Genomic DNA, 27,836 nt, shown 5'->3' with positions numbered 1-27,836 from the left:
AACGAAAATAAATGATCTGTAATGGGAAAAGAATTTTATTTGATAGAAAAGAGTTTTATTTGAGCCAAACTGAGGACTGTAGCCCAGAAGACAGCCTCTCAGATAACTCTGAGGAACTGTTCCAGAGAAGCATGGTTTTCAGCACAGTTTTATATCTTGTCAGAACAAAGAACATCAAACATGTCAGGGATACAGACCAGCATGTACACAGCGAGTCAGTGTGGCCTTGGCACCTGGGAAGGGAATCTCACCATTCAAGAAGGACCAGCATTGGTGGCCCAGGGAGACAGGCATTTCATCTTTACTTTTAGCGTGGACATTCTTTACTTCTGGCCACTGTGCCCTCTTCTGTAATAATTAAAGCAGACGTACAATGTGTGTTTGATTGAACAGCCACAAACAGGCTGTTCCAGTTAGTATAAAATTCAAGTTGACGCGTGTATAAGCCAGAATGTCTTCCCCAGACCGCAACACGTGAACGTTTCTTCTATCAAGGGTCAGTAATTAAGAAGCTTAGTCATTTTTTTTTAATTTTAAGTGTTTAAAAGAGTTTTTCTTCCAAGATGCTTCTTCCAAGCATATGTAGGTAAGATATATATGTTTTCTTTGATGTATTGGTAAAAACCCAAATATTAGTTCATGGAATTTAGAAGATACAGCTATACCCTAGGATTATTTAGTTCTAGAATTTTTTTAGTATCCCTTTTTTTTTTTTTTTTTCCCCTACAAACACCATATAGAATTTTAGGACTGGAAATACTGTACTGATGGAAGTGTTGCTGTGTGAAGTTTTGTCAGGAGAGCAATCTTTCCCCATAGTTATTCCTCAGATAACTTGGACAGATTGCGGCCAAGTAATCTTGATCTTATCAGCACACTGTCATTTGAGGGTGTTTATTGGTTACTCTGCTTGGTGCCTCTAAAATAGCCAAGCTGTAAGGTCCACAATAACAAGTATGAAATCCTAGTGACGTTTTCCCTGTTACTGTTTTTGTCGCCTTTAATATTTTCTTGATGAAATTTCCTTTTACGACTTAACGCTCACGTGTGCTCTCTGTGTAGGGGCAGAGACTGTTTATACATTTAAACAGCACTGCTACTCATCACCCTCAGTTGTCTCAAACTATTCCAGGGAGCGGAATAAGCGGTGGTTCAAAGTTTCAAATTCAGATTTTGTATCATAGAATCAGAATTTTAGAGCTGAAAAAGACACTAAGGCTTGTGTAGTTCAAGCCCTGATTTTTACAGGTGAAGAAGCACATGCCGCCTGTGACTCCTTCTGCCACAGAGCGGGGGCCCCTGGGATAGGGAGCAGTTGTCAGCGTGAGCACAGATGAGGGAAAGCTGGGCTGTGATCCTATTTGAGAAAAACTTTCGTCAGGGATAAAATCGTAGGAACAGTTCATTTCTAGAGAAAATCTACTCTCAAGAAAACAAATGACCTCCCATAACTCATTAATGCAGTTTTAGGTTTGAAAAACACAAAGTCAAACACAGTTTTACAAAAACTTTAGGCTCTGTCACCTGCAGAACAGCTTAGTGCAAACTGAGCTTCTAATGAAAAACCCAAGTCCTGTGTATATATGTATTGAACACCATCCTTAGGTGGATATCAGGGCAGATAATTTAGTGTTTTCAGGGAAAATATACGAAGTAACATAATTTTCATTTGTGTATGGTCTGCACATAAATAAGAGCATGATATTATGAAACTTCCTAGTTACTCTCATTTATAACAGTATATTTTATATAACATTTCTCTTAAACATATCAAGAGGTACTGCTATCGTATTGTGAGGTAAAACAGTCAAGAGCAAATGAACGGATTTCTTATATTTTAAAACCTTTTGCTGATTTTATGTTACAGAAACTTTTTTTCATCTTTTCCTTTCTTTTATAATAATGTTTGTTTATCATCAGAAGCACTTCATATTTGTAATAATTTTGTGGGGTATAAATATCGTCGTGTAATTTAAGTTTAAAAGGAGTGTCAGAATCCTCAAGTTTTTTTTTTTTTTTTGACACTTGATAGTAAATAATTTCTGACAACTGAGATTTTAAGTGTTTTCATTAATTTTCTCCTCAAAGGACAATCCTCCTAATTCCCCATAAGATTACTCATTGCAAGACTTTTTCTGACCAGAGAAAGGAGCAGTCTGTTAGAGGAGAGCGAGTTCTGGGCTCAGGCCCGGGCTCCCACTGCACGGCTGGTCCCCGGGCTGTGCAGGGCACCACCTGCCGGACCCTTGGCCCAGCACGCCCACGGACGCATCTGTCCCCAGGGTCTGGGGGCCGTCCTCTCCCTGCTACTGTGCTGTCCTTGCTGCTATTCGACAGACACTTCCAAATAAGAAATTAGTTCTTGGTAAGCTTTCTTTTCCTGATATCGTAGAAAATGATGATACGGTTTCTAATAGAAGGAACACATGTTCTTAATAGTTTCTGCCATTAAAGGGAAAAATAAATCAGTCTTTTAACAGTTTCAAAATTCAAGTTTATTCAAATTAAACTATACAGGACTTAATATCATGCATTTAAATTAATGTTACGGGGAAAAACTTTTTCTGAGGATCTACTTAATGATCATTGTATATTTTTGTAGGAATGGTATACAGTGTGTATTTAGGAAACTAGGAGGTTTTCCTTCTAATCAAAAATTTGTAGTCCTGTTACGGGGAAAAACTTTTTCTGAGGATCTACTTAATGATCATTGTATATTTTTGTAGGAATGGTATACAGTGTGTATTTAGGAAACTAGGAGGTTTTCCTTCTAATCAAAAATTTGTAGTCCTGAAACCTTCAAGGGTAGTAACTTATAACGTTTTGAATTAAAGCATTCTCTTCTTGCACCTTTCAATATACATGTTTACATAAATTACACATTTTATACAAACATTTAATGTGGTGCCAAGTTTGGGCTTTTTTACATTTCCTTTTTTATATAAATTTATTTATTTGTGTTTGGCTGCGTTGGGTCTTTGTCGCTGCGCGCGGGCTTTCTCTGGTTGTGGCGAGTTGGGGCTCCTCTTCATTGCGGTGCGCGGGCTTCTCTTGTGGAGCACTGGGTCTAGGTGCATGGGCTTCAGTAGTTGTGGCATGCGGGCTCAGTAGCTGTGGCCACAGGCTTAGTTGCTCCGTGGCATGTGGGATCCTCCCAGACCAGGGCTGGAACTCGTGTCCCCTGCGTTGGCAGGCAGATTCCCAACCACTGTGCTACCAGGGAAGTCCCTACATTTCCTTTTAAAATATGTCAGAAAATTGATATTTTGATATTAATTTCTTGAATTCTACAATTAATAGCAGTGGTGACTCTGTACACTTCAGAGGAAAATGTCATAAATCTTCAAAGCTTCCACACAAATCCCTCTTTGAGATGGGGAAAAAATCAATTATAAAAAATATTATTTCTTCATCTATGTGTTTTCTTAACTCTCATTTTTCTTGCTATTTTAAAATATTGAATTCTACAAGTCTTATCCTAGATTTAATGTGTTCCGAAGTAGAAGTCCATGTAAATAAAGCATTTAGCATAGTAGGTGAAACATCGTGGGTATTTAATAAAATGCCGTTCCACTGAAACTATCTGTTCAAATGACTTGGTTTCTATTTCTGTAAAACCTGCCTGGTAGAATCTGTGAGGAGGCGGGGAGATAGCTCATACTGTATCATGCTGAGTGGCTCATGATGGGAGGAGCCATGAAAGCAGACTCTTTGCTTATATTGTATTCACTTATGTCTTGATTTTCTGCCTCCACTGCCAGGATGTAAACACCTTGAGGACAGGCCTTTACCTGTTAACCCACTGCCGTATCCCAGGGGCCTGCAATTCCTGGCACGTGGGAGGGCTCAGTGAAGACTTGTTTGATGCTACTGGATAACTGACACTATCACTGGCATAAAATCATTATTTTATAAATGGGTTTCATCTTTTGCCCTTGGAAACAAATCTATAAGCTTTTCATATTCTGTTAAGTTATAAAACAAAGGAAGAGCATTCTTATTGAATAATTTAGTATCAGTCACTCAGTGTATATTGAAGGAATTATATGCAGAAGATCCAGCTGTGGACAGAGACTTAATATTGATCCTTATCCCCGAGAAGTTCTGACTGGAACTGCTAATGAACAGCAGAAGGCAGAATGTTGAGTCAATGAGACGGTGTTCATTCGGAGGGCAGGGAAAGTAGACAGCACTTTGAGCTGCGACAGCAGGAGGCGACTTGTGTTTATTAACAGGATGGGGAGGATGATGAAAAGGGTAGGAAGTGAGGCAGGAAAATGAAAGATGCATTTTCATAGTGTCCTCTGCACCGTAAGCACCCTGTAAATGTTTATTGAATTCAGCTTGTTTTGGAGGTCTTTGAATGCTCAGCTGCAGAGCTCAGAGTGCTGGTTATAGCACCTCTGCAGGCTGACAAGGCGAATTCTACCCATAATGCCAGCCTCTCACTAACAGGATTAGCAACACGGGATTCCATTCCTGGTGACTCTGGAGAACCATCTTAGAAAAAGTGTTTCCTGGTTCTTAGATAATTTGGGTTGGAATTCTGAGGGTTTTCTGGAAGACTTCTGAGAAGAGAATCAAGATAGCAGTATTTTGGTGGTATTAATCCAGGACAATAAAGAGAATGTCTTGACATTCTCTAGTGAAGTGTTAGGCTTCTAGAATATTAACAGTGTGGGGTGAAAAGGGTCCCAACTAGGTGGCTGGCAGTGGGAATAGAAATAAGAAATCACATCCCACATTGCAAAGAAAGAAGTTGTGGTATTTGGAGATTTAAATTTTAAGGGGGAAGTCAAAGATTTATGCTGTTAAGTCTGCTCCACTAAACCCTGTACCTTCCTTTCCAAGTGCCAAGTTGCTTTTCAAAAAAGAATTTTTCATCCTGATTTTTATGTTTATGGAACCCCCTCCCCTCCGTTTTGCTGAACATTCATTCTGAAATGATATGTAAGTTACATGTCTGTATTAAGCCAGAGTAATAGATTTAATCCTCCAAATCTGTATGGTGGGAGTGACTTTTAAAAGCTATTTAGAGAAAATATTTCTGGTTTTACTTTAGTAGATGTCTTCTTTAAAAAAAAAGAATGGAACGGTTGAGCAAGAAATCTCTCAGAGAAGAGGTCCATTAAATCACTTAGTAAGCTCTGTGAGTCCATGGAAACGCTGCCTCTCTCTTCCAGGGCCACCGGGCCTTCACAGCGCCACGCTGGACCTGGACGGCGATGTGCGTGCCTCCGTGCCGGGTCATCTAGGCCAGACGGCGTCTCTGAAGAGGGGTAGCAACTTTCAGCCTGGTCGAGATGACGGTGTGTGTCTCCCTCCCACCTGTATCTTTTAAATTTGTACTCGTGTAATAGCCAGCATTTTTCTCTTGGAAAATTCCATAATCACCTGTGTTACTGCTGCTGAGTATTACCAGCCATCATCCCTTCTACTTAAGCAACTACACAGTAATTAAATTTAGATAATTAAAATGAATTTTACATTGTACATTAAAGAAATGCCATTTGATTTTTTAGTAAGTCATTTCATTGGGCACAGGTCAGTGTTATTCAACACATTTCTGTGGTTGAATTTTTAAAAATATGCCACAGAAAAAATTATCTGAGAACGTCTTTAGGATGAAGGTTGCAACAAAAGTGAATCTCTGTAGTCAGTACAGAAAAATAGTAGACACCTTTTTAATGAATTTTAAAATTTGGTTTGAAAAGAGTTGTTTGTTTATTACCCATAAATTAGTTGCTAATCATTTTTTCTACGCTAAGGCATCTCAAGTTGTAACTGTGTTACATTTCTTCCTGAGGTTGACATTGATCTTTTGATTGTTTACCTATATGAGATACAAAACATGTTGGTTATAATGCCTTTGTGTACCAATTAGATGCTGTTAGTCACTGGTTACTTACAACCTCAATAATAGATATAAGAAATGCAAATAAGGTAATAGAAATACCTTACTTCTTATTAAGTTCAAATACCTCTAAAGATTATTTCAAAGTATTTCATATCATTCTTCTGAGTACTGGAGTAGAGATTTTTTTTCTAAAGTTCTATTAATAATATGAATGAATGTCCATCATAAGCACTAAAATCAAATGATACATTTGCACTAAATGAAGGGATTCCATAACTGTCAGTGTGGCTTCTTCTTGTCCTGTTCCATTCTCCACCCAGCCCACCAAACTCTAGAATAAACACTGGAGAGAGCAGAACTGTTTGATTCTGTACATTGTGGTACCGTGTAGCCCTCTAAGCAGATATAGCCAGGGCCTGACCCTGAAGTGCAGCCCACCTGAGTTTTAAAAAAATACTTCCTTTCTTTAATGAGTAGGATGACACATGATCTGTGAAAACCCTTTCCACACCCCTTCCTTGCCCTTATGTGATTCACTACCACCCGTGGACATGCTGACAGGCTTAAAACAGTTAGAAATTATACTTGAGGCTGACTGTAATGAATTACATCATCTTGAACAGTTCAAATTTATCCTGCCCGGGGTTTGTCAAGCTTCTTGCATCAATTTTATCTAATTCTGGAAATTTCCATCAAATTTGCAAAATTTTTGGCTATCATTTTGTCAGATATCTTTCTGCTCTGCTTCCTTTTCTGGAATCCCAACTGCATGTATGTTAAGCCAATGGATTATCCCGTAGATCACTGAGGATCTGTTCCCCACCCCAGTTTCTCCACTCTGTGCTCCACTGTAGAGTTAATTGTTATGCCTTCTCTGATCTTTTATCTTCAGCATCTAAGCTGAAGTTTCATGTAAAAGTTTCATGTACTTTTTCATCTCTAGAAGTTCCATTTGGTTCTTTTAAATATCTTCCCTTTCTTTTCTCATTATTTCACGTTTTCCTTTACTTGAACATTGTCCTTAGAGGTTAATTCTCTCTTTGTCATTTGTGGCTCTGTTACTCTTGACTAGTTTTCTCCCTGGTTTCTGGTTCTGATTCTCCTTCCCCTTTTAGCCTGGTTAATCATGTTTCATTGTTTCTCAGACACTGGGAATGTTCAGTGTTGAGTGTCGGGGTTTTGTTCTCTTCCTTTAAAGAGTGTGAGACTTTGTTTTACCGGTTACTTGCAAATAAGTTTGATTCATCCAAGGCCTGTGGTTAGTTGCTGGAGCAGTAGCCTGCCTTCTAGGGAGACTTGAGACCACTCCTGAATGGCCTGGGGTCACTCAGGAGGACTGCTCCCCTCCCGTATGATTCCTGGGAACCCTTGGCCTTACTACTCCCTGGCTGCTCTTTGCCTGGCTGTGAAGTTCACTGGACATGAGCATGACTTAGGAAGACTCTTATGTGGATTCCGGGAGCTTTTTTCCCACGTAGTTCCTCCCTCCTTTCCAGAACTCTTCCATGTATCATCCACTCACCCCCGCTGCCCTGAACTCCATCTTTCCAACTCCGAAAGCCCACTGAGCTTTGCTTCAGTTCCTCCTCCCTTGACCTCTCTTGTCTAGAAATGGCAGGCAGAAATCCAGAGCAGCTGTGGGCTCCCCACCTGTTCACTTCCCCTTCCCTTAGGGGTCACAGTCTTGTGCTGCCTATGAAATGCTTGTTTAGATATTCCCCCACCCCCGCCCCACAGTTTTCTAGTTGTTCACCACCAGAGGTTAAATCCAGCCCTTGTTACTCCAGCATGGCTAGAAGTGAAAGCAAAGTAAGTCAGCTTTAATTTCTCCAGAGTTATTACTTGAAATTGGAACATTATGAGGGATTGCTTGCAGTAAACAATAGCTGTGAATAAAGTTGAGGAAGCTCATTCTTGATCTTGTGATCAAAAAAAGCCTACGTTATGACTTCTATTGAGACAAATTAGATACTCCTGCCATATTCCCTTAGTTCTTTTCATCAGTCTTAGGAGATAACTCTTAAAGTTATTCTTTCGGTGATAGAGCATGTGGGAATTTATCAATAAGAAAAGAAAATCCAAAATCATTTTTTAGTTATAATGATCAGAATTTGGATGTAGTAGGCTTAGAAGGAACAAGGGGAAAGGGCTCTCAGTACACACATACACACGTGGGTGTAAAGAATCTGCTGGTGATAAAAAGATCAAAAACACATGACCCTCAGAATTGTTCCCTGTCACCGGGCAGGAGGCTGCAGGAGCCCGTGTGTTTTCCAAGAGCCCTGGTGCCTGAGTGCCAGCCCCTCGGTAACACGGCCCTGCAGCCAGTGTGCACCTCTGGCGGGGACGCTCCATCCCAAGGGGAATTCAGACAAAATCATTTTATCAGTTTATCTGCTATAGAAAGATTCAGCCAATAGAATCCAGAATCTTTTTGGAAGCCTTTTGGAATTGGTTTGTTTTTATTTATACTTGTCCAGATACTTTTCCCATCATAAAGTCGTTTCACGTAGAATACTTGTTAATTTTTTTTCTTTTTTTATATACATTTATTTATTTGTTTTTGTCCGCCTTGGGTCTTCATTGCTGCACGCCGGCTTTCTCTAGTTGTGGCGAGTGGGGGCTACTCTTCGTTGCGGTGCACGGGCTTCTCATTGCAGTGGCTTCTCTTGTTGCGGAGCATGGGTTCTAGGCTCATGGGCTTCAGTAGCTGTGGCTCGCGGGCTCAGCAGTTGTGGCTCACAGGCTCTAGAGCACAGGGTCAGTAGCTGTGGTGCATGGGCTTAGTTGCTCCGCGGCATGTGGGATCTTCCCAGACCAGGGCTCAAACCTGTGTCCCCTGCACCGGCAGGCAGATTCTTAACCACTGCGCCACCAGGGAAGCCCAGAATACTTACTAATTAGTGGATTCAACAAGAGAGAAGCTGAGTTTACTTCCTATTTGTTTATTTTGTGGTTTTTAAAAAGATTTCTTTTTAAGTGGTGAGAAGGCAGTGTTCCCTCTTTCCCTTGGGGTGGAGGCATCCTCTGTGCCGACTGCTCTTGGGAGCAGACGGTGTGTGTGCAGGACGTGTGCACACATAGAGCCACCTGGGTGTCGCAACTTCAGACCAAGGGGGACTCGTCAGCTTGGGTCACTTTCACGTGTTCCCCGCAGACCTGGCCGAGGATCTGTGAGCTCGGGAGCCCGATGAGCTCTCCCAGCAGGGGATGCAAACCGGAGATCAGTTCGGCTGCAGGAGCATGGATCTTTTGAAACTAATTTTCAAAAAATTAGTCTTTCGAAATTAATTTTGGGGACTATCCTGTGTAAGAGTCTGCTTGCACCCTTATGAGGTGGGTCTTCTAAAGCTTCAGGTTTTAGATCTTGTCCTGTCTCCTGCCTTGTTCTTGGCCTGTGATACCGGAGCTGTGGCCACGCCAGGTCTGCTACTGCCACCGTTGGAAAGCAGCTCGTGTCAGTCCATGTTGAGTTGGTCTGTAGGTGATAAAGGGTGGGGGGATTGGGAAATAGTTGGTGCTCGCAGACCTAATACTTTCACCTTTATTCCCTCGAACTTACTCTTCCCACAAGAAATCTGTCAGACCTTGTTTCCCACTTTCTACAATAGCTGCGTTAAATGATGTGTTATCCAAGAGGCTTCGGTGTTTTTACTTTCTGTTAAATGTATTTGTTATGGGAGGAGTTTTTAATTACATGACTGTGCTTGAATATGTCCCTTTATGATAATTTGATTCCTTACTGAGTTTCCACCACTGAGTTACAACCTGAAGACAACAGGGTTGGAAAGCCGAAGCCCCTCCTCTGTGAAGGTCTCCTGTCCTGCCTCCGCTCCCCACTTGCCCCGCCAGACCCGCTGAGCAAGCAGGCCCCTCTGCTCACTGTGCCGCCACAGGCGTTGGTAGTTGGTGGGAAAAGGAAATACTGGTCTATCAGCAGATAAAAGCTCTGCAGCCCAAGTGGGACAGCACGGGGCACGTTTTTAGGTGGGGGAGCAGCAGTATGTCCAAACACATTTTTAGTCTTGATTCAAAAGGATATTAATAGTATTTTATTCTTTTCCTCTTTAGCATGGAGATACCAAACTCCCCACCGGGTGGCATTTGTTGAAAAATTGACCAAGCTTGTTTTAAGTCAGCTGCCCAACTTCTGGAAACTCTGGATTTCATATGTTAACGGAAGCCTTTTCAGTGAGGTATGTGTACAGATTTGACTATAGTTGTAGCTAAGTCGTGGATTTCTAGTCTTAAAAATTTTAGATTTTGAAGTGACTTTTTTAAAGCCTCAGAAGCCCAAAGCCTCTAAGTATTGTCAGATGTTTTAAGATTAGTAGAAAATGCTGTAAAGCCCTAACACTTAATAGCTGTATGGCCTTGAACAAGTTACTCAGCTCTTCCGGGAGTCACTGTCCTTGGTTGTAAAGGAGAACAGTGAGCGTCTCTCTCAGAAGGCAGGGGTGAGTGCTCAGGGAAACAGTGGCTTAAAGAATAAAAGAATCTGAATTGAGTATAATGCCAGTCAGGCCATGTGGTGGATGAAACTGTCGTGCAATTGATGATGAACAGGTGATACAACAGGGATCAAATGTTTGCATCTTGCACATGGGTCTCAAGTGAGAGGGAACTTCCTAGTTGGAAAGAACTTAAAGATCCTGTTTTCTGGCCCCTATGTGATCAGCCTGGAGAAGTTGTTTAAGGGTTTACACTCTCACAGGTTGCACGTGTACTAATCATGTATAATTGGAGCACAGAAATTACGAGCGTAAAGTAACGACTCTTGACTTTTGTGCGTAGCACACAGATTCGGACTCGTCACTCAGTTGTCTCACGTCAAGTGCCCATGACAGGCCTCCAGGTCCCAGAATATAGACTCTGAGGCCCTTTGCCTGGAGCTGTGGTGGCTCAGGAGAAGACAGCTCTGGTTTCGTATCTCCGAGGAGACTCTTCACAGCCCTGGGGAAGCTGGGAGAGGCGGGGTCTTCCTGGGGCTAGTGCACTTGCCAGCACAAAACTGCTTTTGCTCTTTTACACCAAGGACACCTCTGCAGTTTGACAGAAGGTGGTGGGTGTCTTGGTTCTCCAGGATCCATCCAGTCTCCTTTGACCATGGATACATGCTCATGCTGCTATTAAAGAAGTTTGCCACTATCTCTTTTCCTTTTAACGTGGTAGATCCCTAGATGTTTGTTTAAATGAAAGGTTAGTTATCTAAGCCATAAAATTTACTTAGTACATGAAAAACAGAAAAACAATAGTGCATGCAAAACAACAGACTCCTTCATGCAGAAAAACCTACCTCTTAAGCATGAGTTATCCCTCTGTTTTTTTCTGACATTAATTTCAGCAGTGTATCAGTTACTGACACATTCAAATATTATAGCAATAAATAACATACCTCACAACTCTTTCATGTCCATTTTGTATTACCTGGTTATTTTACAAAAGCTCTGTTAAAAAGTTCACTGTGCAGAGAAAGTCAGTCTTCCATAAAATATGTGTAGAGTTTGGCTGGCCTTCATTGCTGCCTGAAGAAGAGAGTGCCTTTAGGTGTCCTGAAAAGAGTTTTCTCAGCGTTGTGCTTTCAGACGTGCCCGATCAGCCCGCATTTTTGTTCATGGCAGCTGGATGAGAGTGGCGGCCTCTGTGGTGGGGAAGGTTTGGGTTTCTTGCCTTTTGCTGCAGTGGGGGACAGCCACCCCCTCCTGCCGTGTTGTACCCTCCTCCTCTTACCTGCTCCCTCTAAAGCAGAGCTCTTGTGAGACTGGAAAGGGGAGGTGCTGCCACGCCAGTGCCTGGACAGCTGTGTTCACAGCATCTCTTGCAGAGCGCCAGGGTTAGAGTAGAACACCCAGTGTGTGTCGCTTACTAGCTGTGACCTTGGGCAGATACCGTTACTTCTCAGCCTACTTCCAGGGGGATGGTTTGGGAATTAGATGAGTTAATATTAAGTGAAGTGCTTATAACCGTGTCGGGGAGATAAAAAAGAATTTGCTCTTATTATTTGGAGTAAATATTTATTCCAGTATTTGAAGTGTCATTGGCCTGGCACACAGTAGGTGTTTCATGAACAAAGCTCAGTAGTGGTGAGAAGTGTGGGACTGATGTAGAGCAGAGACGTGCTGAACGTTGCCAAGGCGGGTTCTCACGTGTGAAGGAGCAGAACCCAGGAAACATCTGGAAACCTAGTTTTGTTTCCAGCCGAGTGTCTTCCTTCCAACTGGAGCGGTGTCTGGAGGTGGCCCCCACGCATGGACAGTAGTTGCCTCATCTTGCATCTTTCTAGGGTTTTTTGATCTGAGATGATTTAGTGAAAAGGGACGGTATTCTCCTTCTCACAGGTTATACCTAGTTGTCTAAACGTCTAGATGAAGTGTTCGGTTGCAGATGAGGAATAAATGAGCTCAGGAGTCACAGCACTGGAAAATCACTGTGATCAGTTGTGCTGAGTTGGGTGTGCCTGTGGAATTTCCAACAGTTTATACTCATAAACTTTTCTTAAAAGTTTATGGTAATAATTATTAAGTGTAATTCGCTGTACAGATTTGGGCATGTTTTTAAACTAAGTGACTCTCTATTGAAAAGCCAGAAAGACACCAGAGGACAGTGGAAGGAATGGAGGAGTTAGGAAAGGGTGCCAATCATGTCATGAGTGAGATCCAGAGACTTAATTAAATTAATATTGGGAAGAGTTCCAGGGTTTCAATCTCATACAAGAAAGCTCTCTTAATATTTGAACACAATTTACTTGGAATTTCTTATTTTTTCTTGTTGTAAAACTGTTTTGTTTTATTTCGAGTTCATCTGTTAAAAGATTTAGATGGAGTTTCCAACAGTTTAACAAATAGTTCTTCAGACCAGTCAAGGCCATGTGAGGTAACATATGTGAATCAAAACAGTGCGATCTAGCCGTTGGTCTTACCACAAAGTAGTTTTGGTCTGTGTGTGCAGGAAAGAGTTAAGGTTTTTAGCTAGCAAAATGGTTAATAGTAGGTTAAGATTTTACCTTTAGATATATTTTAAATGTAGTGTATTTTGAGGTGAAAACTTTTAAAGTATCCAAATAATTTTTAAACTTTAGGAATCAGCATTTTAAAAAATTGCATAACTCATAGTATGTAAATTACAGTGTCCTTTCTGTTCCAAAATTAAATTTTCTTTTAAAAGTAGGGCAAAGTGTACATAATTCAGCATGTTGGAGATGTTCAACTCTTCATCAGATTAAAACAATAAGTAACGATTTTTTTAACAATTGCAAGAGGTATGCCTTACAGGTAGTTCCCCTACCCTCTCCACTTCTTTTGTGTTTGGAGACAGGCCCTCGATGTTTAAATAGTTATTCTGTCCAGTAGGTGTCATCATGCGTGCATTAGCACCTGTTTGGTGGGCAGAATTGTTCTGGCAAAGTTTAACCTGAATTTTGGTATGATGTTTTTCAAACAATTGATTTTCACTCTTTTGATTCAAAAATATTTCACAGAACAAAGAAAGGACTGTGAAATAATCTTCCCCTTGAACAAGCCCATTGTATAAAAAATTCAGCGTTAGGTGCTACGGCAGATAAAACCAGAAAAGACCCCATCTGACGGGACACTTGCAGGTTTGTGTGGGCTTGACCCTTCCCGGGAACAGATGACACCTTCTTCCAGAGGCCCTTCCCATCCGTCCTCCACAGCACAGTGAGCCAGGGCTCAGAAGAACAACCAATAGGGTGTTGGCTCTGTTTCCAACCGTGTATAGAAAGAGAATGAGCTTTGCTCTAAGGAGTTGGCTCGTGTGACTGTGGAGGGTAGCAAGCCCCAAAGTCCGCAATCAGCACGCTGGAGACCCTGCAGTTCCCAGCTGGAGGCCAGCAAACTCCGGACCCAGAAGCACCACCGTTTCACCTTGTTCTGCCCAGGCCTTCTGCGGACACCAAGTAGGCAACCTGAAATTCAAATTTGGACCTCAGAGGAATGATTTGGGCTGGAGGTGTAAATTTGGAACGGTGATCTTGAGATTTATAATAAGAAATATATATTTGATCTTGCTCACCCTTGATATTGTGACTTCCTAAGTGAGGAGTGGTAAAAGATGCCTTTTGTTGTGATAATGAGTGTCTCCCACCTGAGGATGGGGGCTAGTTGTCTGGAGGACCAACCCTGTGTTTAGAGGGTAGGAGCTTTCAGTCCCACCCCCAGACTTCTGGGAGAAGGGCTGGAGGCTGAGTTCAGTGACCAGTGGCCAGTGATCTAATCAATCGTGTCTACTTAATGAAGCCTTCATAAAACCCCCAAAGGACATGTGGAGGTTGGGGAGAGTGTCCCACCTGCAGAGGGCAGGGGACTCCACCCCTTTCCCCACACCTTGCCCTGTGTCTCTTGTCTTTGTAGCTGGTCAAACTCCGACATGAGCCCCTCTGGTCATGCCTCACTGCAGCTCTAAAACGCTTCAGTTACTTCTCATTTGTCCTAAAAAGAATCAATTTCTGTAAATCCTGATATACAAAGAATTTTGATGGTTGTTGGCCAATGAACTTAGAAATTTGCTTATTGAATTATTATTGTGAATTTGGGGTTTAGTTTTTTTAAAAACTAAACTTAAATTCTTTTAAAAGCGCACCTCTACAAAGAAAAAAATGATAAAAGCTGCACGATAAGTGTAAATTAGCTCCGGAAGAGGTGTGTGTGTCTGTGTGTGCTGGCCTCTTCTGTCAGGGTGTCTGATACTTTGTTGAAGACGTCAGCAATCCTTATCCTTGTCTTACTCCTTCCCGTCAATGGTGTTGATCCTGTAGACCAACTCTCCACACTGTTTCTCTAGCTTATACCTTAAATAGAAATAGCATACCTTGAAGTATTTTAAAATTACCTTGGCATCAATGTCATAGTTATTTATAATGCAGTTGTTCCTAAGTAAAAAGTTCTCTAACCAAATACACCAGTATTTTACCTTTAAGGGGTAACTTTTACATTATGTTGGTGAAGTATCTGAATTTTCTTTTACATTGTACCATTTTGTGATTACTTCGTCCTTTGGAAAGTTCCCTAAGTTTGCTCTGCTAGGACATTCTGTATAATAATATTTAGTTGTTAGAAAATTTGGTAATAAAAAGTTAACTGAAATCCAGTGGAACAGATTTCTCATTTAATCAGTGTAAAGTGGTCTTCTACACATTAAGGAGAAAGAAATCAGAGGAAAACATGGCCATCAGTAAACAGATAACAACCAATTCTAGAATACATTCCCTCCTAAATTAGACTGTGAGGCCCCTGGAAGAAGAGCAGTGATGTGGAATTTTTTAAAGTAAAATGCCAGCGCTAATGCTCATGTTCACGAGAACTGTCGGGAGGAGTGGAGCGGGGTGTCCAAAGGCGTCCGGACACTTGTCCAGAGCTTCTGCTCCTCTCGTTTCTGCACCCACTGCCCGGGAAGTGGTGCTGGAGCGGCATCGTGGACTGAATGCCCGTAGGCTTAACTGTAGAAAACTGTGGATGAAAACAGCATGTGAAATTCACCTACAGAAAGTTTCAGTTTAATACTTAGGTTTATTTATGAGAATTGTACTTAAAGGTTTTAGGAAGATGAATAGCTTCTTGTTGGAATAAGAAGGGTTTTCTAATTGGTCATCCTTTAATCAGAAACTTAGATTACTTCTTATACATTCCTTTTAATCAAGTTATAACTATATTTCATGCTTTCTTTATATACAACTGCTAAAGCATTTCTTTTTTTTATAAATTATTTCTAAAGACAACTAATTTTTTTTTTTAATTTTTAAGACTGCTGAGAAGTCAGGCCACATTGAAAGATCAAAGAATGTAAGGCAAAGACAAAATGATTTTAAGGTGAGTTAAGGATAGGTATGTAGACTTTTTCTTGGGGTAGGGTTTTCTCAAGCAAAGTGACTAGAGACCTTGATGTACATTGAAGACATTTGTCTTGTGCAGGCCGACTCTTCCAGTTGATTTAATCAAGTTGATACCTTTTAATGTAGTTTTGTTTGTTCATCGTTGTCTAGAAAATGATCCAGGAAGTAATGCACTGTCTGGTGAAGCTGCTCCGGGGGGCCCTGCTCCCGCTCAGCGTCACGGAGGGCGGAGGGCGGCAGTGCAGAGGCTGGGAAGTGAAGGCCGAGCTCTCTGGGCAGGGGCTCGCTCACGCCATCCAGACTCTGAGGTAAATGTGGGCGCGTTCTCCGGAAAAGGAGGAAACACCACACACTCAGTGTGGGATATGATTTTTAATACACTCAACACAGAATTTTACTGTCTCCTTTTGTGTCCACTGTTTCCCGTGTGTCACCTGATAACTAAGCTCTTAAACCTTGCTGGTGCTTTTGTCTGATGAGAATGTCACCTTTTTCATTGTTTAGTTCAGTGTCACTGTGATATCCCTGTGAATGGGCTTACTTTCTCCATGTTTTCAACGTAACGCTGTAGCTTATAAGCACCATTGTGAATCGTTGTGGGATGGCCAAAATGATGTCTGGAATTGCTTCCAGATCCTGCTCTGCTGACATTTGTTTTGCTGTGTTTGTTCTACAGGCTTACTTATGAATCCTTGACTGCCCTTGAGATTCCTAATGACCTGTTACAGACGATCCAGGACCTCGTCTTGGACCTTCGAGTGCGTTGTGTGGTGGTCACACTGCAGCACACAGCGGAAGGTATGTTGAGAAAAACTGATGACATTGGCTAGACAACAGTTATTTGCACATGCCACCTCTTTCCAGCTTCCAAATCCTTAAAAACATTAAAGATGCTCTGATAGAAATCTGAGTATTTCAGACTGTCTTTAGCTGCTCAAGATAACTTTTTTCCTTTTTTGAAACTTTTCAAATCTATTTACTTTGAGATGCCAGACCATATATAAATTAAGATGGGTATACTTGAAAAATATTTAAGGATATGAGAACATCCTTATGGAAAATGCTAAGTGGAAAAAGTCGAATATAAAATGTGTATAAAAGTATGATCCCAATTTTGAAAATATATATATGTATATTTAAAATTTTTAATTTAGAAATGTCAGCATAAAATCAGAAGAAAGACTGTTAACAGTTTCTCTTTGCCGTAGAAGTTATAGGTGTTCATTTTCTTTATACTTTTATAGAGTTTTCAGGATTTCTGCATATAGTCATAAACAATGAAGGTTATCTTTACAAAGCAGCCTTTTGGGTTATTAAACATTTTCAAAAACAATCAAGAATATTGTTGTGAAAGGCACAAGCCGTTGGTATCTGTCCCAAGGACTTTGCTGTAGGAAGGCTGTGTCTGCACAGCACCGGCCCCTGGCCCGGGTCGGGGCTGAGCCCTCAGGTGTGCACTGGTCGTGTTCTTCCCTCCGTGGGAATCACGTTGTCATCATCGGGAGCATACAGGACTGAGAGAGAGTCCACTTTGGTCATCAGAAATCTTAGGGGGAAATGCCGTGTGTCTTGTATTGTACCTGTTTAATTTTATCAGGAGTGCTGAGTAACTACTAAGTTGTTGTCTGAAGCTGTCACTGAACCTAGCCCAGCATTCTCCAGATTGGGCTACACAGTAGACAATTTTATTTACATTAATGTTGTATTAGAAAAATCCAGTGAGTGATACACACTTAAATCCTTGAGTCTACCAGAATTATATTCTCTCCCTACTTTCACTGATTTTTTACAAACTTATATAAAACAATTAAAAACCATAACCTTTATGCATTTTTATCTCTCTGAAGTTCAGTGAGATAATTATAATAAGACACGCTCGTGTACTTGTGTTCCCTGTAGAAGTAAAGAGATTGGCTGAAAAGGAAGACTGGGTTGTCGACAGTGAAGGCCTGACATCCCTAGTAAGTTTAAATTCTTTTTGGTGATTAATCATTAGTGTCTGTTATATTCAAAATAATTGATTTATTTTGATAATGAGCATATGCTCTCTATTGCAACTCTAAAACGTTTCTGGAAATGCAGAAGCAAACTTCTTAAAGTTTTCCTTCTCAGAGTCATTTTTGCTTAACACTAACCACAGGTATTTAAAACTGAGTAAAAACAGTGGATCCCCCTTTAGAGTGATCTTTCTTCATCCTGTGACTCTTAACTATTTTTTGTTGTGTTACATTTTTTAATGTAATTCTAAGTTACCCAGCAATTTGAATTTTTCAGAAAAGCACGATAGGAAACCAGTGCTGTTGCCGGGCCCTAAGGCAAAACAGGCAACAGCGAACTTCTCCAGACGCATGCAGGGGTCAGGTGGGCAGTTAAAACCATGGTCTGTTCGCTCTGGAATAATCATCTTTTCAGATGGGGCTTTGAGATTTTCAGAATCCCCTTGAAAATAGTGTTAGTGTTAGAGTTTGTGAGTTCTCGTGTTTTTGAGTCTGTCCCATGGATCCCACAGCAACCTGTATGTGGGTGTCAGGCGAGGTTAAAACATTCAGTGGCTTAAAGAAGAGGGCATTTCCTTTTTCTCCCCCACTAAAGAGGTTGGGACTGGTGTGGCAGCTTTGTCATGTAGTACGGGCAGTGTCCAGGGCTCCTCCGACTCCTGCTTCGTGACCCTTAGTGTGGCTCCTCTCTCAGGATGGCCTCATGACACGGGATGGCCACTGCAGTTCCAGCCACCACAGCCTTATTCCTGTCAGCAGGGAAGTCCAGCATTTTCCCAGGAGCCACAACTGACAACTCTGCTTACATCTAATTGGCCATAATTTATCCACGTGCCTACTACCCCTGTCTGCAACGGAGGCTGGAAAAAATGTAGTTTTTCAGCAGAGCACAATCCTGGCCCCAACAGTTTCTGCCTTACCTTAGTAGACAGGTACAGTGGAATAAAACGGTCTGACTTGCTCACATTTACAAAGTAGTGGGGCTCAGGTTGTTGAGGAGCAACCACCCCCTGTAACATTTCTTCATGTCCTTGAATTTGTGTGCTTGTCCACAGCCTTCCTCTGACAATTGGGGATTTTTTTTGAATTTTATTTATTTTTTTATACAGCAGGTTCTTATTAGTTATCCATTTTATACGTATTAGTGTATATATGTCAGTCCCAATCTCAGTTGGGGAATTTTTGACAAGTTGAAATTATTCTTTTCCTCCAAAGTTCAAAGTTCTTTCTTAAGTTAATACAAAGCTGTACAAGTAAGAACAGCAGTGCTTACTTCCAAATTTTTGTAAATTAAATCATGCTTGAAATTAGGGGAATTTATTTTTAATAAGTCTTATAATTATATATGTATATTTTTAAATCTTATTATTATTTTTGGCTGCATTGGGTCTTCAGTGCTGCACATGGGCTTTCTCTAGTTGTGGCGAGCAGGGGCTGCTCTTCATTGCGGTGGGAATACTTCTCATTGTGGTGGCTTCTCTTGCTGCAGAGCACGGGCTCTAGGGGCGCGGGCTTCAGTAGTTGCAGCACACGGGCTCAGTAGTTGTGGGTCGCAGGCTCTAGAGCGCAGGCTCAGTAGTTGTGGCACACGGGCTTAGTTGCTCTGCGGCATGTGGGATCTTCCTGGACCAGGGCTCGAACCCATGTCCTCTGCATTGGCAGTCGGATTCTTAACCACTGCACCACCAGGGAGGTCCCTGTAATTATATTTTAAAGGATTTAATTTTAATAAAAATTTGTTTTATTTGGTTTATTTTTCAGAAGTATTTATGTTTAAATACAAACTATCCTATAACTAAATATTGGGTTGGCCATAAGGTTCGTTCGGTTTTTTCTGTAAGATGCTCTAGTAGCACTTAGTTGTGTTTAACTTCATTTGAAACAATTTTGTTAGATTGTATGTGACACCTGTCATATCAGCGTGCATTTAAAAAAAAGACTTATCTAAATTGGTGAATTTTTGTGTAACTATTTTAATATTGAAGATGGAAGAAGAAGAGCAACATTTTCAGCATATTATGCTTTATTATTTCAAGAAAGATAAAAACACAACCAAAATGCAAAAAAAGATTTGTGCAGCATATGGAGAAGGTGCTGTGACTGATAGAACATGTCTAAAGTGGTTTGCGAAGTTACGTGCTGGAGATTTCTCACTGGACAGTGCTCCACAGTTGGGTAGACCAGTTGAAGTTGACAGTGATCAAATGGAGACATTAATTGAGAACAATCAGTGTTATACCACGCAGGAGATAGCCGACATATCTCAAAATATCCAAATCAAGTGTTGGAAAATCATTTGCACCAGCTTGCTTATGTGGATTGCTTTGATGTCTGGGTTCCACATAAGTTAAGCGAGAAAAACCTTCTTGACCGTATTTCCGCATGCGAGTCTCTACTTAAACGTAATGAAAACGTTCAGTTTTTAAAACAAATTGTGATGGGCGATGAAAAGTGGATACTGTACAATAATGTGGAACGGAAGAAATCATGGGGCAAGTGAAATGAAGCACCACCTACCACACCAAAGGCCGGTCTTCATCCAAAGAAGGTAATGTGTGTGTGGTGGGATTGGAAGGGAGTCCTCTATTATGAGCTCCTTCCAGAAAACCAAATGATTAATTCCAACAAGTACTGCTCCCGGCTAGACCAACTGGAAGCAGCACTCCATGAAAAGCATCCAGAATTAGTCAGCAGAAAACGTATAATCTTCTATCAGGATGATGCAAGACCACGTGTTTCTTTGATGACCAGGCAAAAACCGTTACAGCTCGGCTGGGAAGTTCTGATTCATCTGCCATATTCACCAGACATTGCACCTTCAGATTTTCATTTATCGGTCTTTACGTAATTCTCTTAATGGAAAAGAACTCAATTCCCTGGAAGACTGTGAAAGGCACCTGGAACAGTTCTTTGCTCAAAAAGATAAAAAGTTTTGGGAATATGGAATTATGAAGTTGCCTGAAAATGGCAGAAGGTAGTGGAACAAAAGGGCGAATACATTGTTAAGTAAAGTTCTTGGTGAAAATGAAAAATGTGTCTTGTATTTTTACTTAAAAATCAAAGGCACTTTTTGGCCCACCCAGTATTTAGAGGAAGGAGGTGTAGAGCAGACGGTACCACCCAGCACAGCAGCCACTTGGCACAGCTTCAGACTCCAAAGAAAGAAGATCTCAACTGTCTGTATTGACTACATGTTGAAATAATTTTTGATATATTACACGTTATAAACTAAAATTTAGGTTTTTCTTTTACTTTTCTTATTGTGGTTCCTGGAAAATCTAAGATTACGTACATGACGTGTGTTTGTGGCTCACACTGCACTTGTGTTGGGCGGCACTGGTGTGGAGGGAAGGCCCTGTGCTGCTTCAGTGTCTGGTCTGGTTACGTCCTCAGTTCTGTCTCAGTAGCCGTGCCATCTTCAGAAGCCACTTAACCTCTCTGCCTCTAGTTAAAGAAGCAGAATGCTTGTTCACAGTGGTGTTGGTTACGATTAAATGAGATGCTGTAGAAAAAAGCTGTAATACAAAGCTTTATACACATACAGAGAACTTTAATTTATTAAACTAATACTTGTAATACCGGGACCACTCTGATAAAAATACCTTAAATGTACGTAAAGCCTTACTATTATCAAAGCTCTATCCTATGCCCCTGTCATCCCTAATTATCACAGCAGGCCTGGATGGCAGGCCAGAGACATCGCTGGACCAGCACTGCTGAATTACTGCCCCAAATGAAACAAGCCAGGCAGAGCAGACAGCACAGCCCTGACCCTGGGTTCTTAGTACCAGCTTCAGGTCATCTTGTGCAAAGAAAAAGATGTGTGTTCAATTTGAGAAAACGGAGCATCTGTTTTCAAGGATTTATGTTCATTTAAAAAAAAAAAAAGGACAAAATATGAACAACTTAGTCATAAAATAGGTATTGGCTTCAGGTTAGTGTTTTTTGTACACGCAGTCTAGTGTGCATGTGTGATGGCTGCAAATCTGGATCCCCAGTGTGTGCGTGTGAGACAACAGCCACATCTAAGGTTGTTTGTTTGTTTGTAGTAGATAAGCCCCCATGAAAGTCCTTCGAAGTGGTTACTGTAGAGGCTTGTTTCTAATAAATTTAAAGTTTGTAACATGGTAAGATACTGTATCCATAGCGTAGCTGGTCTCGTGTTTGGTGACGCACAAGCCAGAGATCTAAAGCCACTTACTGGTGATTTGGTGCCAGCCAGTGTGTCTTATTGGACGTTGTTGAAGAAACGTGCTAATAATCCCATAGGCCTCTGGGAGCTGAGCCTGCTGTCAGCTGTGGGCACAGACTTCCCGTGAGAGGGAAGGTACATCCAGGCTTAGAGCAATGTCCAGGGTCCAGCTTTGAGTGTTTACCTAACATCTGAAATTCTCAGGTTTTGAACAGAGAGTCAGTTGTCTCAAAGGCTATTACATACACTACTTTACATTTTCTTAGCATTTACATAGTACTGATCCCGTTTGTTTGAAATAAGGATGTTTTTCTTTCCCTGTGAGTCCTTATCAAGTTAAAGAAATGCACATGAGCTTTGCCCCCATGACTGTGCTTTCAGCTGAGTGTCTGAAACAGCTCGTTGGAGAGCATCCTGTTTTCTACTCTAGTTGAAAATGTTTTCTGCCTTTTTTCAGTTTGGATAATTCTGAGAATTTTCTCCTTTCAGAATAACTGGAATGATATATGATGTTATAATCAGCAGCTTGGGTGATTCACTGACAAAATGCAGAGATAGTGCCTGTTCTTTCTTTTCAGAAAAAAGAAATCGCAGCTGTGTAGACTCATGTGCTCCCTTTCCCACTGGCAGTGCTCTCCGGGCTCTCTGTTCACATTCTAAGGCAAGACAGTTAGGAAACAGCACAGGAACACTGAACTGCCTGCCATTGGATTTGGGGTTGAATTCCCAGTGTTATTATTGTAACATCTTAGATTTTCCTACCTTCTGGGGCAGGTAGGTGGGTTCGTAAGGCCGGTGTCTACCAGGACTTTACTTTCTGTAGGCGGTATTTTCTGTCACATCCATCCCTGCCCCTGCCCCCGCCCCCGCCCCCGCCCCCGCCCCCGACCTTCTTTCTCTGCACTTAAAGACTTTTGCATGTTCTTTATGGTGCCCTCTGGTGGCTCCAAAGTGCAGTATTAAAATGACATTAAGTTGAGGTGCTATTAATTTTCCTTAAGCCTGGATTCCTTTTTGTGAGAGAGTAAACTTGTCTCTCTTTGGTTTGTATACAGGTGTGTCTTTTTTTCTGTTCGATTTTTCCCTGAGTTCTTTTAGTAATTGAAGCAGATTTTGCCCAGAGCTGGTTCAGCTGAACTGAGCCTTGCCCTGCCCCGTGCAGGCTCTACCAGGCTCTGGCCCGTGGTGGTGACTCGGCACGTCCAGGCCCCTCCTGTCTCTGTCCGGGGGCGGCCCCTCTTGCCCTTGGTCTCAGCTTGGATGTTGTCACTGGCTCAGGGGCTTCTCCTGCTTAGGGCAGAACCCCTCCATCAGTTTTCCTCTGAGTGCCCGCTTGTTCTCTTCATGGCCCCTACTCTACTTTGCAGTCCACTTATTTTATTTCTGTACTTTTTTTTTGTAGAAGTGACAGTTTTGTCGACTCCATCCCAGAATGTACACGTAATGAGAACACGTGTCACCGTCCCCTGGAGTGGGCCTGGCACGAGGAGGTGTAGTTAGGGCTCATTCAGACTCATCCTGAAGCCCATTTGTTGGACATATTTTCAGGTTTCATTTCTGACTTGATGGGCATAGAAGGTGACCGTAGAGATGGTTGGAATGAAAGGTCGGCCTTCCTCTGGGTCATCATACTAACGTCCCCTGGGAGATGAGGAAGGCCCGGGAGATGGAGCTCGTCCCAGAGTATGTTACGTCTGCGCTTCATCCCGGCATCTGCCTCTCAGGAGAGTAGAATTTTGAAGAAAAATTCTCATTCTACCCAACTTCTATTCTAATTGAATTAGATGTGCTTCCAACTGTCAGGGTTCATGGTCTTTAAATATCAAGTGCAGAACATGCCAGGTCTAGGTCCGGGTGGCGGGGAGGCTGTGTGTGTCTCCATCCCTTTCCTCACGTCTGGAAATCTGGGCATCAGGGCCGAGTTTGCTTCTGCTCGGGGTCTGCATGCCCAGGTCCTGTTGCTTTTGTCTTCTGCAGCCATGCCACTTTGAGCGCTGCGTGGTGCACTCCCTGCAGTCGCTGCGAGAAGTCCTGGAGTGCAAGCCCGGAGAAGCCAGCGTGAGTGTCTGAGAGCAGCCGTCTGCGGTGGGGGCCGGGCAGCCGGGGACTCCCCTTGCAGGTTTGGGTCACTGCGATGCCAGAGCTGCTGCCCTGTCACTCAGGCCACAGTCACTCGGCCCGAGGCCAGCTCTCCATTCCTGTCCCCTTTCAGAGTCAGGTGACCCACGCTGGACACACTTTCCCACATGTTAACTTCTTATATCGAACTTCATAAACAAAAAGTTTTCTTAGCCAAGTACAACAATTCTCATTCTTCCTTACAGGTCTTTCAACAACCGAAAACCCAGGAAGAGGTTTGCCAACTAAGCATCAACATCATGCAGGTACTTTGTAAAAGCACTGATGCCCTGAAGCCTGAAATAATGCGAATTATTAGTCTTCCCTCCTACTCATAATCAGTGTATAGCAGATATTAAATATGGATTCTTTTTTCCTTCTTGTCTGAGAACATAATAGTTTATGGTAAATAAGTTCAAGGTAAGATTAGTTCCACCTTGCTTAGCAGTACCCCAATAACTCATTTTTATTATGCTCCCCTTTTTTGTGTTCTCACAGTACTTTGTGTGTATATATCTGTTAGAGCACAGATTAAATGACATGACAGTTGTTTACATTGTACCTAGAGCACCAAGTTCTTTGGGACCAGTGCCTTGTGGGCACATAAACCCAGTTGAACGCATGAGTGAATGAGTGAGAGGAAGGAAATAAAATACATTCAAGAACTTAACAATGGGATCAGAACATAGGTGCTTTAAATGTTTTTAGCACTTGGCATTATACGTTGGGATGTGTGTTCCCAGTGCTTACATACTTCTGTGTGTGTGTGAATGTATACTCTATATATGGGACATACAGTCTGTCCACCTACAGAAGGTATATATGCATACACACCACTTAATAGAGACACACTGTATTTCTGGTTATTTATGTAAAATTATCTTTAATGTCCAAATAGATTAGTATCTAAGCGTTCATACCACTGAAACGTCTTATTTTTGACTTAGGTTTTTATATGCTGTCTGGAACAGTTGAGCACCAAGCCTGATGCCGATGTAGACACTGCACAGTAAGTAGAGCTGAGAGTAGCCTCACCGATGCATTTACCAGGATTGAAAATACAGGCTTTTGTTCTGTATTTGGTCTTATACCCTGGGGCTTCCAATAAGAGAGAGCAAGTAGTCATATGAATTATATTTTTATATATTTGGCCTGTATTCTTTCCACAATTTCTTCATCTTCTGAACTTGTCTCACCTTTCCTAGGGGCACATTGAACAAACTGAGCACGCAGTTAGCTTACTGATTATCCAGAGGAACAGGCTTTATAAATAATAAAATAGGGAGTTAAAATGCGCGACTCCTCGTTGAGAGCTGTTGTGGTTCTGGTGCGGGGGGCTACCCTGGCACTCCTGTTGAAGGGACACTGTCTGGGCCATTCTAGGTTAGTTGAACTCCAGGGGACACATCTCTATTCCTGATATTCCCAAATCCATGTGATAATTCTTTTATAATGCTGCTCTCTGGGATTTTTTTTAAACCTACTTTTTCTGACTGTTTGGCATGTGTAACTTCTGTGTACCTAAGGTTTATGCTCTCTGACACAGATGATACTGAAATAAATGCCTCTTAAATCTATAACTGACAACTGGAATTTTTTCCATGTTTGTCTATTTCCATATTTACATGGTTTTTGCCTCTCAGTATATAAGACACTTATCTCTCTGAGACCTAATAAATATTTAGTTATTCTGGTTTTTCTTTGATTTTTATATGTTTATTAGCACATTAATTTACCAGGAATTTGTATTGTTCATCAGTTTACTGATGTTTTGAATTAAATAAGTCTTGTCTTCTTGTTTTGTTACAATTTCTGTGCCTTACATCATTGAATTCTAATATGTAGTGAAGGTATTTCTGAACTTTATCTGCGGTTCTGTTCGTTCACAAATGTTTCCTATCAGTGTTTGTTGTTTTAATTATCAGTAGTTTTGTCTTCTTGTTTTTGTTTTTTTTGAGAGGGCTTCTCACTGCTGTGGCCTCTCCTGTTGCGGAGCAGGGCTCTGGACAGCGGCCATGGCTCACGGGCCTAGCCGCTCCGCGGCATGTGGGATCTTCCCGGACCGGGGCACGGACCCGCGTCCCCTGCATTGGCAGGTGGACTCTCAACCACTGCGCCACCAGGGAAGCCCAGTAGTTTTTTTTTTAAATGTTTTTCAGATTGTTATCCTTTTATTGCTTCTTTATTTTAAACTTATTTTATATTTTTATCTATTTAGTCTTCCATATGAATTCTAAAATCAGTTGGTTAGATTTAAAGAAAAGGAATCCTGCTAAGGTGTTACTTGTGATTCTGCTGTATCTGTAATTAATCAGTGGATCTTTGGTGTTTCCTCCCCTGCAGCTTTCTGTGTCTGGTCACTTGTTAGGAAATTAACTAATTTCCTAACTCAGCTCACCTCAAGTCATTTACTATGAACGTGAGCTTGAAAAAATCCCCTCTAGATTCTGATTGGCAAAAACATTTCAGTTATGAGAGTCTATACCTAGAAATTAAATTATTGGGAAGACCCCAAAAGCACATTTTATGTGGCCCATGTTAATAGATAGTCCACAGTGTCTACTTTGAGCTGTTAGGTGTTAAATATTAAAAAACAGAAAGTTCTATGATTTTTGACGAAGAGGTTTTAAAGTCAGGTTTACATAGGTTTCATTGCATTTTTGATTGAGGTATAATTGACATATAACATTATGTTACCATTTTTAATTTTAGTGCTTTAACTTGTTCTCTTACTTTTCTATTCAGTCTCTCCGTTGATGTTTCTTCTCCTGATTTGTTTGGAAGTATCCATGAAGACTTTAGTTTGACTTCTGTAAGTAAGATCATAGATAATTAAGATGATAAATAGAAAGTAAAATGTCATTTGTTATAAAACATGTCATTATGACTGTTTCACAACTCAGTCTAAATTATTAATACTTTGTTACCACATTACTGCTGTAGCATGCTACTCTTACTTTGGAGCTGTGTTTTATTTTGTGAAAGTTTTAGTAAAAATATAATTTTGTAAATATTCCACACTTAAAAATCTTTTAGCTGAAGTTGCAGCTTAAGTAGCTCCGTCTCCTCTCTGCATTGTGTGGAGATCCTGAGTGTGGTACCCTGGTGCTTGAAAACTGGAGAGCAGGCAAAGGACAGGCACCGTTTCTCCCCATTTTCCCTCTTTAAACAGAGAAGCTCTGCTTTTCTCTATTTTTTGTTGTTGTTGTTGTTGTTGTTGTTGTTGTTGTTGTTAAGTTCCCTAATAGCATTTTATTTGAACACAAAATTCCGTGGCAAAACCAAAACCAAATCACCTTTTCTATAAACACACATATATTTTAAACATATGCATGTGTTTAGCAATGATTCACACATATACTTTATCCTGTATGTGAATTCAGCTGTTGAAATTCAAACTCCAGCTATCCTAAAAAACAAACAAACAAAAAAAACAACCCTCTCTGGTTTGTCATTAGCTTGAATGATGTGTGTGTATGTGTATGTACCTGTCAAGAAAGAAAACATGTGAACTAAATTTCCTGCCATATATAATTTCTACAGTTATTATAAGTTTGAATTCCTAAATAAGGATTTGTTATATTAGGAAAAATAGGGTTTAATCAAAGTAATTTTTTTTTAAAAGCTATTGTAGGTTTAATTACTTGGGTGACTAGGTGGATAACAGTACTGTTCATGAAGAGAATTCAGGAAGGAAATGGTTTCTAAAGAAAGATTAAAAATTCAGTTTGGGACCAGATGTGTTGAATGAGAAATGTTCAGGTGGGATGTCTAGTGGGTGATTGGACCCCAGGAGAGAGATCTAGGTACAGATTTGTGAGTCAG

General features: G+C 41.2%; 1 protein-coding gene across 7 annotated transcripts in view; it reads left to right on the top strand.

The window, feature by feature from the left end:
* EXOC2 (exocyst complex component 2) overlaps positions 1–27,836 on the top strand; it is a 154,752-nt gene that overhangs the window by 80,861 nt on the left and 46,055 nt on the right. For 6 of the 7 annotated variants that reach the window (XM_060023750.2, XM_060023749.2, XM_060023748.2 and 3 more), the window contains 10 exons: positions 5,184–5,309; positions 9,929–10,053; positions 15,616–15,681; positions 15,855–16,012; positions 16,381–16,502; positions 17,604–17,665; positions 23,871–23,951; positions 24,218–24,277; positions 24,959–25,020; positions 26,757–26,823. In XM_060023750.2, coding sequence (XP_059879733.1) covers positions 5,184–5,309; positions 9,929–10,053; positions 15,616–15,681; positions 15,855–16,012; positions 16,381–16,502; positions 17,604–17,665; positions 23,871–23,951; positions 24,218–24,277; positions 24,959–25,020; positions 26,757–26,823 — 929 coding nt within the window. The remainder of the gene's footprint in view (positions 1–5,183; positions 5,310–9,928; positions 10,054–15,615; positions 15,682–15,854; positions 16,013–16,380; positions 16,503–17,603; positions 17,666–23,870; positions 23,952–24,217; positions 24,278–24,958; positions 25,021–26,756; positions 26,824–27,836) is intronic. The other variant, XM_060023751.2, reaches the window with a different exon arrangement.

This window comes from Delphinus delphis, chromosome 10 (genome assembly GCF_949987515.2).
Source record: "Delphinus delphis chromosome 10, mDelDel1.2, whole genome shotgun sequence".
In the NCBI taxonomy this organism is placed as follows: domain Eukaryota; kingdom Metazoa; phylum Chordata; class Mammalia; order Artiodactyla; family Delphinidae; genus Delphinus; species Delphinus delphis.
The sequence above is the reverse complement of the archived record's forward strand: the minus strand, read 5'-3'. Positions and strand labels throughout refer to the sequence as shown.